The following is a 13,973-nucleotide window of genomic DNA, read 5'->3' on the forward strand; positions in this document are numbered from 1 at the left end:
GGGCTGAGGGGTCTTTTAAGTGTCCACCAAGTACGGAGTACTCCGTAGACAGGTGCGATGACGGGGTCTTTGAACCCATTGTACTCTATACTCTACTATGGTAGGAATGAGAGACCTTGCTCAATCGATGCATCTCACATGGTTAAATCATCAATTCCATTCTATCACTTACTAACCCTCATGATTCATGCACATCCACCGCTGTATACTTCCCCTTATCCGTCTCCCACGTCTTGTAGGTATACACGCCCCCCTCCTCCCCCTGCTCAATAGCCACCCTCCGACTCGGCTGCCCCGCATACTCCTCAAACATCTCATCCACCGAATTCGTATTATGCCTCGACCCCGGATTCTCAAATCGATCCGCGACCAACCCACTGATGCCAAACCGGGCATGAATATCGGGGACCTCACGACGCGCAGCCCGAAAGGCGAAACCCGCAAACACCAACCCACAAATCACATACAAAAAGTTGACCGCCACCAACGTAAACAACGGCGCCATCGGCACCCTCGACACGAGCAAACTCTCCCTCTGCTGGACCGCAAACGCCGGTCTGGCCTCCAACGCCCCCGCCCCCAGCGCCATAATGACCCGATTAAACTCCGCCGCCAACTGATCCGCAAACCCCTGTCCGGTCGAACTATACGCGGCAGCGCCAATCTCCAACTCAATCGCGGGTTCCCAATCCACGGTCTGCGAAATACTCGTCTGAAAGATATTCGACACAGAAGTATTACTCGCAGTCGGGGACAAATACACCAACGAGTGATTGGCATTCCCATAAATCACATCATAAATGGTAGTATTACACCCCATGACATACCCATAGACACCGGACTCATTCTGAACGAAATCCGTCGAGTTGGGCACCGCGCCGCCGGAGGTACTCAGCACGCCGGCTAGGGCGTAGTAGAATGGGTTTCCGGTGCCGTAATTTGAGACTTCGTTGTCTTTGATGTCGTCGGTCATGGTCTCGTCGGTGAAGAAGCCCGTGATCAGTTCCGTGCTGTCGATGAATCCGGCAAAGGCACTCGAGCAGTTATATCGTAGCGAGGTGGTCACTTCGGTTAGGTTGCATTGTTTCGAAATCATTTGGCATTGCGTACGCGCTCCGTACGTGGTGGCTTCCCAGTCGCGGTTCACTAGTGTCCCCTCCGGTAGACCCAGATAACTATACGTCGCGGACTGGGAGACGTAGTCATAGCCCGTCGCGTTATCCGTGGTATCATCCGGAATCGTCACGTCTTCGGTGGTATAATCGTAGACGGTCGCGAAACTGGAGACGTTGTTCAAGACACCGAGACTGACCGTGGCGTTGGCGAGGAATTGGCCCGTGACGGCCATGGACACACTGCAGAGGGTGGTTTCTTGGGCGGCGACGGAGTTGTTGCCCTTGAGACATTGGGGGGTCAGGCCGAAGCTGTAGTCGGTTACTTCGTTTTGGACGACCGAGGCCCGGGTGAAGGTGACGGTTTTGGTCGTTAGATGGAGCCAGGTGTCTGCTGCGGAAACTAGTGCTCTATACCATTTGTCTGTTAGGGTTGTTGCATATGACGGGGGGGGGGGGTATCGTGGATAGGGAACATCGGATGGCGGACTTACCCTAAGAGTGTTGCCAGGAGAGCCACCGAGGCAGCCGAAGTCAGCGGCTTCGTCTGAGGCTGGCGCTTCTTCCCCCATGAGACAACATAGACGATCCAACTCCAAGTGGCGCCCAGAGTGCCTCCATCAAAGAACTTCATCATGAGGGTCAGCTGGTATGGGGTGGGCAGCCGTTCGAAATGTCCGTTCTGGATATCCTGGAGGTAGCGTCTGGCGATAGGAAACGACGCCAGGGTGATGAGGAAGCCTGATAACATCGGTGCCAGGGAACTAGACCACGACGTCACGAACAGGAGAACACTCGAGTTCATGTTGACATAGTACGCGCCCGAAAGATCCAACGTCAAGCCCTCCCAGAGACTCTCATACCCGGAGTCACCCTTTCCGATACGGTAGGAAAAGACCAGAGCGAGGAAGACGGCGGTCAAACAAGTGAGAGGAACAGTGAGAAGAAACCAACTCCAGAGGATCATCAGCCGATGGGAAGTGATTCCGACCTCCTTGTTCTTGGAGCCCTTTTCGGCCTGGTTAGAGGACATAGGGTCGTTCTGGACCGAGACAAAGGCCTCAGATCCCGCCATGATGACAGGATACTGAGATGCCCTGCAAGAATGATCTGACTGAATAAACAATCGAAAAGTAAGCAGGATCACGACATGGGATCCTGCATTTATAAGGACAAACCGTTGCCCGTGCTACACGAGGCTGAGCGGTTATCACGACACTAGGGCTATGGGCCGGGGTCACTTTAGACTGGACTAGTGGTGCAAGTGGGGTGCTAACTTGGGTCAATCTGGCAGTGGAGATTGGGTAGCCGGATAGCCATTGAGATTTATGTCTGCTATTCAGATTTCCGACCGGGGTTTGTTTGGGAGTTTTATTTGTGGGAGTTGTAGCCGTAGGATTGATTTCGTTGCCGTTGGTTACTGGTTAGTCTATGCAGTACGGATACTTCAAGCACACAATTTTTTACGATTAGTGTTACATGCACCTATGCAAGGAATTTGGTGACCCTGATGGTGTTAGAGGTGTCTTTGGACCGCACTGCCTCCACAGAAGTTGTTCAAGGTTCTCCTATGGCGCCATCGCCCGACCGCAGCGTCATCTGCAAATCGAGAAATCGCTGTTGAAGGAAACACGCCATTGTGGGAATTGTCATCGCTGTACAGCTTCCTGTTAGTACAGCATGCCAACTAAGATTAGCCCAGTGCATGAAGGGCAGGAAAGAGAGCAGATTTGTCATTTGCAAGCATCCTCAACGGCACAAAGCATCCGCTTGTGCCAGTCTCTATGGATAAGCTGTTGAGAGACATGAGGCTGTCTGAGGTATCTGACCGGCGCTTCCTTATTGTTGTTGATAGTTATGCTGCTGGCCAGGTTAGTGTTCTCGAGGTACACCAGCAGTGCGATGCACACCAGGATTGTTTTCGTCGGGATGAACATAGATAAAAGGCAGGAGATGGTCAGTGAAACATCCAATGAGCAAACCCATGATCATTCTGTTTTTTTCCGGGAATAGTTGTGACGGTCGCAGTATATCATAGGAACATGGAGTTCTCAAAGGGGATGGAATAGACGGAGACCTTGAATGAATCCCGATTCTGTGTCCGTCATTCCTTGTCTTTGTGGCCACGCAGTGTGAAAGAAGAATCGGAGTCGAAGAACAAGAAAGAGGCCATCTCGGCAAGGATGCGTCCATCTTGGCCACAGTTGCACTCCCTGGTTCGACTATTTTGAAGCATCCCGGTTCGATATCACTATAGCATTGCTTTCTTAGACAGTTGTCAGCTCCGAACATTCTGGGGATAGGACTCTCCTAATCACATTTTGGCAAACCTTTGTAGCTCAAAGAATCTGGAGATGTTTCTCAATTTTCAGCAGAGAAAATGGGAGGTGCCTAGATCGGATGCTCAGGATGTTTCACTCAGGTCACATAGTACCGTTCGACTCAGTCATGATCGCTGTTGTTTTTTTCATTGTCGAACGTTGCCGGTCAACCAACGCAGCCTATAAAGCACGTTCCAAGCCGATAACAGCATTGTGGCATCTGCCTCGTCGAACATATTCCTAAATTGGAATACAATTCGCATGGATAGCCAGGGACAAACCGTATCTGTGCGAGCCAGTCGGTCAAACGGAGGCCTCGAGGGAAGGGACATTAGGGTCGAGGATTATTCAGTCATGAATGTGTTGGATAAGGGGGTCTGATCATAGTACTTCAATTGTTGGATGCGAGAAACAAAACAGCCCCTAAGTGCGGCACACGAACCCCTATGACAAATTATAACAGACTGCACAGCCACAGGTAGTCGATCGGGCCATGTTGGAAGGACTATGCGATCCTTGGGTCTATTCTGTCTTGGCCAGGAACATCGGTTCGCCTGATGACATGTTGGTTCGCTAGGGAGACGCTATCGCGCAAACCCATTCTGATCTTGGTGTCGCCAGCTCGGTCCGATGCTAGTGTGGCTAACCCCATATCATTTCTTGCATATGCCACAGGAGCCTGCAGAATATTATCTCCTCTAATAACAACAATTGAACAGACGAATTTCCAAATCGACCGAAGCATCTGACGAACCGTCCCTGCATTGCATATTCAGTCACGATGTTCCCGGCGAATGGGGGCTGCCCATGTTGGGGGCGGACTTCCGCTGACAGGGGAATTTCTACAGCATCCTTTGAGGCTGTGAGACGGAAATGCAACCTCCTTTGTAGTTTACCAAATGCATTGTCCAGGGGCCACGAGCTCTTGGTTTCACAATCTGGGGCGAGGAACTAGGTTCCAACATCACCGTCGAGATGATGACGTAGCCAGATTTCCGGGCCGAAAGACCCCTCATGACTCATGACAGAGTTGGATCTATTGGAGGGCAATCTCTGGCTTGTTGCACAATCCCGCCGGTGGATGTTCTTCTTTGATGGTTGTGGATCGGAGAGGAGATGCGAAGAGACGAGTCCAGTTCGTCGGGGATGCCGCCGGACAGCGTCAGGATGCTCCGATCCGGGACTAACGGAAAATGCCCTAGCTTGAGCACCAACGTAGCGAAGCACCACCATTCGGCGAGGGGAGTCGTGTAGCATCGCCCCACCGCTACACCGGCGCAGCACCGGTCCGCCATCTCAGCTGTCGAGCGCAAGGCGTTCGGTGAAAGTCTCCAAGAGGGGAAGTCGGATCTCTGCCCCCAGATTGGATCGCCACCACCTCAACCTGAAACACCGCTCGTCCCTGCAAGCTGAAACCGGCCCCTTCCGTGCTCAGAACCGGCGCTGAATACCCAGATAGGGCAGCGTCGGACAGGGTTTCTTTGTCTTCGAGTAAGTTGTGGCGCTGTGCCTCGGGAAATTCTGCATTTAGGGTTACCAGCGTATGTCAATAACCCCTGAGCGCGTCAATGCAAGCCACCGGAGAAAACCAACTGACACGCATATGACAAACTGTGAATGCCATTGTATCGCTTTGTTGGTGTATTTCCAGTCAAATTTTGCAGTCGGTGAGGTTGACTCAGAAGGAGGGCCACCGACCCCGCACTAGCTCGGCCTCAGCCCGAACATGTCTGCCTGACAGTGAAATGTGAAATCGCACAATCATGGCGTGTTTCTGTCACGGTGACTTCGGATGCCCCTCCGATGGAGGCCCCTACGAGCACGAGCGTTGGCCACTGCGACTCTCTGACTGGTTCGTGGGTACGAAACCGTGACATTGGATTCCTCCAATGATCGCTCGCATCGGGCCAGCCAACGCGGACGCTTGCTGTGCTTTGCTCCGTCAACCTCGCCCACATGGGTTCTCGGGCTTTTTCTTGCCTTAGTGTCGGTCATCATTGGGAGGATCTTCCACCCTACTGGTCTGGAAAAAAACCCCCCGGGAAGTTGTGTGATCGGTCCAGTGCCGCACGATCTTAGGTTCCTGCATCTGGCCCGGTCGAATGGACCTCTCAGATGCGTTCTCACAGGCAATGGACAAACCTGATTGCTGTATCTTCACCTCGGAGAATCCCACGTCAGCCCACAGCTTGTAGCCAAGTGTGCGGGCCGTTGGTGATGACCGTCTACAAGTGGTGATTCGTTTAAGCCCCCATGTCATGGAGCCCACCGTTCCCAAGCGGCTTCCAACCGACTGCGGACTGGGGCCGGTGGCCATCCTTCACGAATTTTCCCAGACCAGGTGGAGGATTCATTCCGGCAATCCAGTATAAAGGGCGCCAGTCCGCTGCTCCAAAATGAATCTATCCAAGCAGAGCAACTCACAGATTCAAGTCGATTTCGACAGTCCTTCCTTTTTTTTTATCAGTTTTTTTGAAGCTATTGACTAGCTTCACCACATTCCTTAACCCACACACATACACTCTTTGCTCTTTGCAGCACATTCATTGATTTTTGTCCATCTTTATCCACATACCAGTACATTTTCTTCAAGATGCGTTTCACTCAGGTCATCAACGTGAGCCCCAACGCACACACCATGGAATCTAGAACATACCATTAACCCTTCCAGACCCTTGCTGTCAGCACCCTTGCTGGTCTCGTGGCCGCTGCCCCGCTGGGAACTCGGACCCTGGAGGTCACCGAGAGAGGAGAGGCTTTGGCCTCCCGTTCCACCAGCGCCGTCGTGACCGTCAGCGCATTGGCTGTCAGCACCATCAACAACTCCCAGGGCAAGAGCACCGCCCAGAACTCCTACACCTTGTACACCGGCGACGGCTCCACTGCCGCCGGATGGCCCGCCCAGTCCGAATGGCTTTCTTTTGACGCAATGTACGCTCGCATGTCTTCTTACCTTATGTGCATTACTGACCCATCCTAGGTGGGAAGCCAACAAGGACATCATCTCCGAGTCCTGTGAGAACAACGGCTGGGGCGAGAACAACTCGGAGACCGAGACTGCCGACCTCAAGGCCGCCATCCAGCAGGTCGCCAAGGAGTCCAAGGTCGACCACCGCTTCATCCTGGCCGTTGTTCTGCAGGAATCCAAGGGCTGTGTCCGTGTCAAGACCACCGCCAACGCTGTGAGCAACCCGGGTCTCATGCAGAGCTACGAGGGTACCGGTACCTGCTGGCAGAAGAGCACCTGCTCCAACGCGGAGATTGTCCAGATGATCCGTGATGGATGTACGTATTCCCCCTCTTCTCCTTGCCCGACTTCTTGGCTAACTCCTTCAGCTATCGGAACCGCCTACGCTGATGGATATGGTCTCGCTCAACTCATCAACATGGCCGACCGCACCACCGTCGCCGGTTTCTACCGTGCTGCCCGTCTCTACAACTCCGGTGCCTACTCCCTCGAGAGCACCGACAACCTGGTCTCTACCACCGGTGCTGCCACCTCCTGCTACGCCTCCGACATTGCCAACCGTCTCCTTGGATGGACCACGGCTGCCACCAAGTGCACTTAAGCTCGCCAGGTTCTCTGCAGTGATATATTTAACTTTGACTACAAAGGTATATCACGTAAGCGTTGACACGACCTAATGGCTATAGCTGGGGTCTTGGATTGGCATTGGTAACGGGGTTGTCGATATTTCGTTTCTCTTCTTGACTTGACGATAGGGTATGCAGTGTTCTGCGAACACATGCGCCTTGTCACTTACTGTTTCTGCGACTTGTTTCTGTGATATCACTCTGTATTTATAGTTTTCGGTTATATATGGCTTCAATTCAGCACTGCTTGCTCTGCGAGATCTGTAATTCAACATACAGCTAGAAATCTCCAGTACCACCATACTATTCATCCAATCGTACAGCCAGCATTTCCACTATAAGAACCAAGCTTGTTCCAATGTCAACTGTTCATCCTGAATCGTCGCCAGTCTCGACCCATGTTGAAAGGGAGACTCCACCGCTAGCGAGTCCAGATCTTCCTCATCCTGCGATCCCAGCGATGGGGAATACACCGGCGACCCAGCACGCAAATCCAAATCCAGCCCCACAACCTCCCCATCCAAGTCGAATCCATCCTCTTCCTTCACAGCATCCTCCATATCTTCCAGATTACCACCATCACCATCATCAAAAAGATACAACCCCCTCAACACCTCCAACTTCCTCATCACCCCCCTGTCCACCAACCCTCCCCACGGCGAAACCAAAACACCCAACGCGCGCAAAATCGCAAAGAGCGGCTCCCCCGCCCACTCCCCCATCTCTCTTACATACTTCACGCCTCCTTTCCGCTCAATATGGATCAGATCATACAGACCCATTCGATCACCCAACGTCAGACTCCCTTGTCTGCGCTGATGCAGAGAATAGTCTTGCGCGGAGGGGACTTTTCGCCCTGCTTTGGGCTGGGAGGTGGATCGTCTGATTTGATCTTCTTTTTCAAAATTGATGAAGTAGTCCAGGTCCGAGGGGAGGATGTATAAGCCGCATGCGAGGGGATCGTACATGCCCGAGCTGCAGGCTTCGCAGAGGGTGAGTTGGTTGGGGGGGTGGGTGAAGATGGATTCATTCTTGTTCTCGGTCTCGTTCTGGTACTCGGTTTCGTTTAGGGGGTGATTGTCTAGGAGGCCGAAGCTGGCGAGGAAGGTATTCTGTTGTGAGTATGTTAGCTTTGGTTTGTGGGGATGGGGATGGGGATGGGGATGTCTTACGGTGCTGGTATAGCCATATGGCTTGATAAGAGACTTGGGCGAGGCAAAAGGCCAGCCGCAGACCCAGCAGTCGTGGCGTCCGTATGCATTGGTTTGCATCTTGTAATGATGGTTGTAGTTGTATGGTGTGTAGAGGTATGGATGTGAGGTATGGATGTGAGGTATGATTGTGAGAGATGATTGTGAGGGATGCGGTTTGGATTTTTTTTTTCTCTTTCGTATCGCCCTACGGGATATCATGATGACGACAAAGGGTGACGAGGCGTATATAGCTCATGATGATCTCGATGGCTTCTTTGTGAGTCAGGGCAAGAAAAGCGTCATCCTCATAAGGTTTGCTGGCGTAGGCTCTGAGTAATTGGGGGATGGCTATACAAGGGGTTCGCATGGGTGCCAGCGCTCACGCATATTTTATCCTACTACATGATCGGTCGAGATATTTAAATTATCGATGAAACTAATAGATGATGGTAGCAGTCATGGCAGTAGATGGCAGGTCATCCCCATCTTGTCTCATACTAAGAATCGCCTAGCTAGACCAGGCCCATTCGACCAGTGGTCTAATTTTAAGTAGAAGTGAGTGACCTATTATCTATTACCGAACAACCGAATAGGCCTAAAGCCGACATTTGAGACAGCTGCAAGAACCATAAGTATCCTACGGGATACTGGTATAGGCTTGTCATTCCGATTTGTGATGGATCGATAACCCTAGCATAACGGGATTCTCTATCAGCGATCCACTTTCACCCGATCGGCAATCGCCGGCTACCGAGCATCCGCATACTTGACTGTCGATGCAGCCAGGATTGTTCATCTGCTACTGTCTGATCGTTATACACGATGGTACTTCAGACGGAAAATGCTTCTTGTGAGAGGCGTGTGTACGATGTCATGCCAGTCGGCCACGCGAAGACTATGCACGATGCGTCCCAGATGCAGAGCACTATCCCGCAGATAGACTCCCCACAAACATCCGGGGTAGTCCATCTAGAGAGATGGACAAGCATCAGCTTATGGGGGTGCGCGGTGCTAGAATGTCTCGGTGAGCGCGGCCCATATTGAGTGATGCGGACACATCAAGCGCTAACTAGGAACAGCAAGCATGATGTACACCTTCATGTTGAACTGGGTATCAACCAGCCCTTTCCCCCCCGGCAACGCTAGCCTCGACCCCCCCTACAATCTCGATTCGGTCCGCTTCCTACCTGCCACTCTCGTGAACGTGCTCCTCCTCCCGTTGATCATCTATACCTTCGCGCGCTCGACCGGCGGCCATGTGAATCCGATCATCACACTAGCGGCGTACTTTACCCAGGGTATATCCTGCTGTCGGGCGGTTTTATACATTGTGGGTCAAACGATAGGTGGTACTCTGGCGGGTTGGGCCATACGGAAAGCATACGGGGGTACGGAGTTTGTTGTGAGAGGGTGCTTTGGTGTGGAGGGGGTATCTACACGCGATGCTTATCTGGTCGAGACCATCTCTTGCTTTGCTCTGATTGCCGTCGTGTTGGCAGTATCTGTTGATCGAAGATCGGGAAGAATGTATAGAGATGCTCTATCCCCATGGGTAGTGGGCATTGCCACGGAGGCTGTCTTCTGGGGGTCGAGACTCTTATGGCAGGGGTATCCTGGTGCGAGTAAGTTACAGTTACAGTGTCCCTTGGAGTGCAATTGCTAATGACAACCAACAGGTTTGAATCCCGCCCAGTGTCTGGGTGTACCAGCATCCCATTTGTTCCATCGTGGCATTCCTTGGGTGAGTTGAGTCTGTTACATTCGGTGGATTTCTACTAACGCGCGATGATAGGTTGCTGCAATCGCGGCTGCCGCAGCTTATGGCCTGATCCATCAGTCCTTGTTGTTGGGTCCGAACAAGAGTCGTGTTCGGTAGAACATGCTGTGAAGGGATACCCTGGCTGGGCTGCAAGCAGTGGGTAGCTTCGGGTATAACCGGGCAGCCGGGGCGGATGTGTGCAAGGGTTCTTTTGCTGCTTTGGGGGAGATAACCGGACCAAATATGCTCATGCTTGATAAGTCTGTTGTGGACTAATAAACAAAGAGGAGTATTGTACATGAAGCATATCAGAAAGCAGAACGAAGAGAGAACAGGCCATGACAACAGGTGAGAAGGCAGTTGCATGCGACCGGGATGACCCGAACGGCGGAAAAAAGTGGGACATCTACACTGGCGAAAAACAAAAAGAAACCTCCCCGACTGGGAGTCGAACCCAGGTCTCCCGCGCTTGTTCCCGAGTGGGATTGACAAGCGGAAATCATGACCGTTAGACCATCGAGGATTGGAGATATTGATCTAGGCATTATTTGGTTACATAAATACAAAGCCCGTTTCACAATTTACGGAATCTCCTGAAGCTACTAAATGAGAAAGTCTTCCCAAAATAATTAATATGGAGGCTAATTGAACTAATATGGCCTTTCGTTGAGGCTTTACTTGTTTACGCTTGGTTATCTCGCGTATATTTTGCCTTTTGGGCAATGTACATCTTGCTTGGGTTTTGCTTCGGATACCCCTATGTGGATATATATTATTGTGGTCCTTGAGTTTGCGGCCTTGATATTGAATTGGCCTTTTTTTTTTTTTTTTTTTTTTTTTTTCCCTTTCCACTTTACCGCATTGATTTCCCAGAGGTTGGACACCTTATACCCCGTGGGCCCCCGTACACAAAGCTAGAAACCCACCGGCGAGGTGTCAGCAGAATAGAGGATAGAAATAATCCGCGCCGTGGACAGTAATGACGATATCGGGTGAACCCTGAACTTTGCGACATAAACAAAGATCAAGACGATTATCTATTCTGTCCTACGTATTGAAAAAGGATATAAAGGCTACAAGGCAGATCTAAGTCCGAAGAATAATATTTGTAGAGTTACATTTGTACTATGTGTGGATAGCAGATCATAGTCCGGGCTAGCTTATTCACTTCATTCTCTACGAAGTTGATAAACCGAGTATAGAGCGATCACGTTGAATTAATTAGCGAGTATTAATAGATTACAATGGTAAAAGGAGCGACAAGCCAGCAAGCAACTGTGAGCGCACCTCCATTAGACAACCATCCCCAGGCATTCTTGTTCAAAAGCAAAGGAAAGCAAAGCAAAGCAAGCAAGGAAAGATCAAAGCAATTCGCTAGCAGCAACTCCCATATCCATCATCAGTCATAATCGCAGCATCGGTCCATTTACTCAATGGTAATCTTCTTGGCAACAGGAGCAGCCGCCTTCGGGACGAAGATAGACAAGACACCATTCTTCAAGGAAGCCTTGACATCGTCCTGGCTGACGCGGCTAGGGAAGGAGAAGGTGCGGTGGAATTCGCCGACGGAGCGCTCGCTGTGCCAGTAGTGGTACTTGGCCTTGGACTTGTGCTTGGAGACCTGCTTGTCGCTGGGCTGAATGACGGCGCTGCTTTCACCCGGGGTGGTGTTCTCCGCGGTGGTGTTGGGGTCCTTCTGGGCCTCGTCGTTGTCGGAGTGGTATTCGCGCTCGATGCGACCCCTAATCACCAGAGTCTGAGGGTCGGAGAACTCAATGTCGACATCATTCTGGTTGATGCCGGGAAGTTCGCCGTCAAGGTGGTAGCCATCGGAGGTCTCGCGGACGTCGAAGCGAGGCGCAAAGGCGCGCGCCGAAGCGGGAGTGCCTTGGCTGGAACGGTGGAGATCATAGTCGTCCAGCAGGCGGAAGAGAGGGGCGAATTCACCGGCAGCGGGGAAGGTTCTGAAGAGAGACATTTTGGTGGTGGTGGTTGGTTGGGAAGGATTTCAGGCGCTAGAAGCTTATGGTGGAAGCGCGGTTGGTTTGCTGAGAGTGTGTTTGAGAGTGTTGTAGAAGCTTGATTGCTGTATTGATAAAGATCGACTGGACAGGACCTCGAGGGTCTCTTTATACCTTTTGAACACCATAGGGGAAGCTGCGATGGGAGATGCCGGCACTCTGGTGTAACTGCTGGAGGGCGCTGGAAGCTGCCAGGAATAGGGTTCGCGGGAGACCCCGAGGCCGAGACGCTACCCGAAGGCCCCAGGCATCCCTCGACGCTTCTCGCGGGTTCGATCAGAGTCACGTGACACGCGATTTGCCACCCCCAGGTGCCACAGCCTTCGTATAGCAGGATTCGGCCGCAGCTGCAGACCAATATCTGAGAGAATTGGTAGGCATTGTCGGAAGCTGTCATACGGGTGGCGGATTCAAGGGTGCGGGTGAAATTGTCATGCCATATCACCAGTTCCAGACCATTCCATCGTGTATAGCTATCCCTTTCGCCGGTCGCTTTCGGTCGCTTTCGTCATGATTGAGCAATTGATGTCTCATGCAGTAAGTGACTGTATCACAGACCTGGAATGTTCTGTCTCGGGGTCTTCATGGAGTACTGGAACTCTCGCTGGCGACTTGACATCGCCGCCGGCGGTCACCAACAAGCCTCACATGATAGGTACACTGTAATGATGCGTGTACCACCTGGCTTAGACCGTCTGTTCTGAAGGTGATGGGCGTCTCTACTCCAAGGGTGTACGTATGATCATCGGGTTATAGCAATTGTATAATCATACAAATAGCTACAACCAAGATTAGCACAGGGGCCCAGGTAGCATGGCTCAACCCCGCAGCGCCAGTGTATAGCGGCACGGGCACAGAAGTCAGATTTTGACAGTTGAAGATTTGTGGGAGTGGGTTTCATTCTCAAGAAGCAGGATAAATTCTTCTACATAATCCCCAATATTTTCTTTCAAGGCTTACTCCGTACATGAGGTTGATCTGAGACGTGTATAAGAATCAGCTCTAAAGTTTAACACCGGGCTGTTACTATCCATTACCCTGAGATTTTCGGGTGAGAATACTTTCATGAATGTTTTGATGTGGTATTCTCAATCAATCCTCTCTCAGATTTGTCCAGCATAATGGTTACACGAACTATAACCCAAGACACATATGTAAGATTATCTGGTCAGAACCAGAACTCACTGCGTGGGAATCGCCCCACCCAATCCAGCAACTAGACGGAAATAACCACCGGGGCGCAATACCCGCCGAAGCAAAGATCTATGCAACGATGAAATCAGATGCACGTCAGTGATACAAACGTCTGAAATACAAAATTAGATCAACCTCCTCTTTTCATTTCACTATTCCCCAATCAACAAAGAACCCCGGATCAATTAAAACCCGTCAATTGAACCCTGAAAAAAACCCCACAGATCACTACTCAACTATCATCAGCATGCCGACTCACCAAATGAGCAAATCAGATGCTTCCCGCATCCAATCTACCCAGGTGAGCACATCTCACTAAAAGCACAGATCCCATATTTAACAGATTCCAGGCCCAAGCAGGAAAGGATATGTCCTCTGGCGGATTCGCCGCACGGGCTCAGTCAGCTGCGGATCGAAATGCAAATAACGCGGCGTCGAATGTCGGATCCTCATCCTCGCAGGGCTCATCGTCGGGCTCGCAGCAGAGTGGCCAGCAGGCGAACACAGGGAAGAGATGAGCATAGAAGTGAAAAGTGTCGTCTGAGGATGGAGGTGAGAGGGGATTGACCTGACGTTGTGGGTTTGCGTTGGTGTTTGTTGAATTGGCATTGATTCAAAGCGAGAATGATATGGGAGCGTGATTTTATGGGGTAATTTGTCTGTGTTTGTTATGATGGGGAATTTGGAATGGAATATATGACAAAGCAAGTGAGAGTTCACTTGATCGAGTCGAGATCTAGTAGCATAGTGGTCCTGTCTGAAAGAGCTGTAGATGTATG

General features: G+C 51.3%; 5 protein-coding genes and 1 non-coding gene across 6 annotated transcripts; 2 read left to right on the plus strand and 4 right to left on the minus strand.

Annotated features, from left to right (window-relative positions):
- Positions 1-140: 140 nt before the first annotated feature.
- On the minus strand, positions 141-2,264 carry BO80DRAFT_502163 (uncharacterized protein). The gene is made up of 2 exons (XM_025724309.1): positions 1,607-2,264; positions 141-1,523 (listed from the first exon to the last, which is right to left on the minus strand). The coding sequence occupies exons 1-2, from the start codon at positions 2,185-2,187 to the stop codon at positions 179-181; spliced, it is 1,926 nt and encodes a 641-aa protein (XP_025575079.1). The 5' UTR covers positions 2,188-2,264; the 3' UTR covers positions 141-178.
- A 596-nt stretch (positions 2,265-2,860) lies between these two features.
- On the minus strand, positions 2,861-3,474 carry BO80DRAFT_87485 (uncharacterized protein). Its single transcript, XM_025724878.1, has 2 exons — positions 3,443-3,474; positions 2,861-3,378 (listed from the first exon to the last, which is right to left on the minus strand). Exon 2 carries the CDS (start codon positions 3,303-3,305, stop codon positions 2,985-2,987), a length of 321 nt encoding a protein of 106 aa, XP_025575080.1. The 5' UTR covers positions 3,306-3,378; positions 3,443-3,474; the 3' UTR covers positions 2,861-2,984.
- A 2,624-nt stretch (positions 3,475-6,098) lies between these two features.
- BO80DRAFT_356140 (aquaporin-like protein) lies at positions 6,099-9,883 on the plus strand (the record flags this gene model as incomplete). The annotated part of the gene is made up of 7 exons (XM_025715781.1): positions 6,099-6,364; positions 6,414-6,718; positions 6,770-6,992; positions 7,462-7,551; positions 8,131-8,200; positions 9,055-9,244; positions 9,300-9,883. Coding segments are annotated over 7 exons (1,728 nt in total), but the record flags the coding sequence as incomplete, so codon positions are not given.
- A 529-nt stretch (positions 9,884-10,412) lies between these two features.
- Positions 10,413-10,502, minus strand: BO80DRAFT_t170. The gene has a single exon. It is a non-coding gene; the product is annotated as a tRNA-Asp (tRNA).
- A 670-nt stretch (positions 10,503-11,172) lies between these two features.
- On the minus strand, positions 11,173-12,056 carry BO80DRAFT_464868 (Hsp20/alpha crystallin family protein). The gene has a single exon (XM_025722685.1). The coding sequence runs from the start codon at positions 11,955-11,957 to the stop codon at positions 11,406-11,408; it is 552 nt and encodes a 183-aa protein (XP_025575082.1). The 5' UTR covers positions 11,958-12,056; the 3' UTR covers positions 11,173-11,405.
- Positions 12,057-13,441: 1,385 nt separating this feature from the next.
- On the plus strand, positions 13,442-13,712 carry BO80DRAFT_445074 (uncharacterized protein; the record flags this gene model as incomplete). The annotated part of the gene is made up of 2 exons (XM_025721472.1): positions 13,442-13,495; positions 13,545-13,712. The coding sequence occupies 2 exons, from the start codon at positions 13,442-13,444 to the stop codon at positions 13,710-13,712; spliced, it is 222 nt and encodes a 73-aa protein (XP_025575083.1).
- Between the last annotated feature and the right edge of the window lie 261 nt (positions 13,713-13,973).

The sequence above is a fragment of the Aspergillus ibericus genome (genome assembly GCF_003184845.1).
Source record: "Aspergillus ibericus CBS 121593 unplaced genomic scaffold BO80scaffold_20, whole genome shotgun sequence".
Taxonomy (NCBI): Eukaryota; Fungi; Ascomycota; class Eurotiomycetes; order Eurotiales; family Aspergillaceae; genus Aspergillus; species Aspergillus ibericus.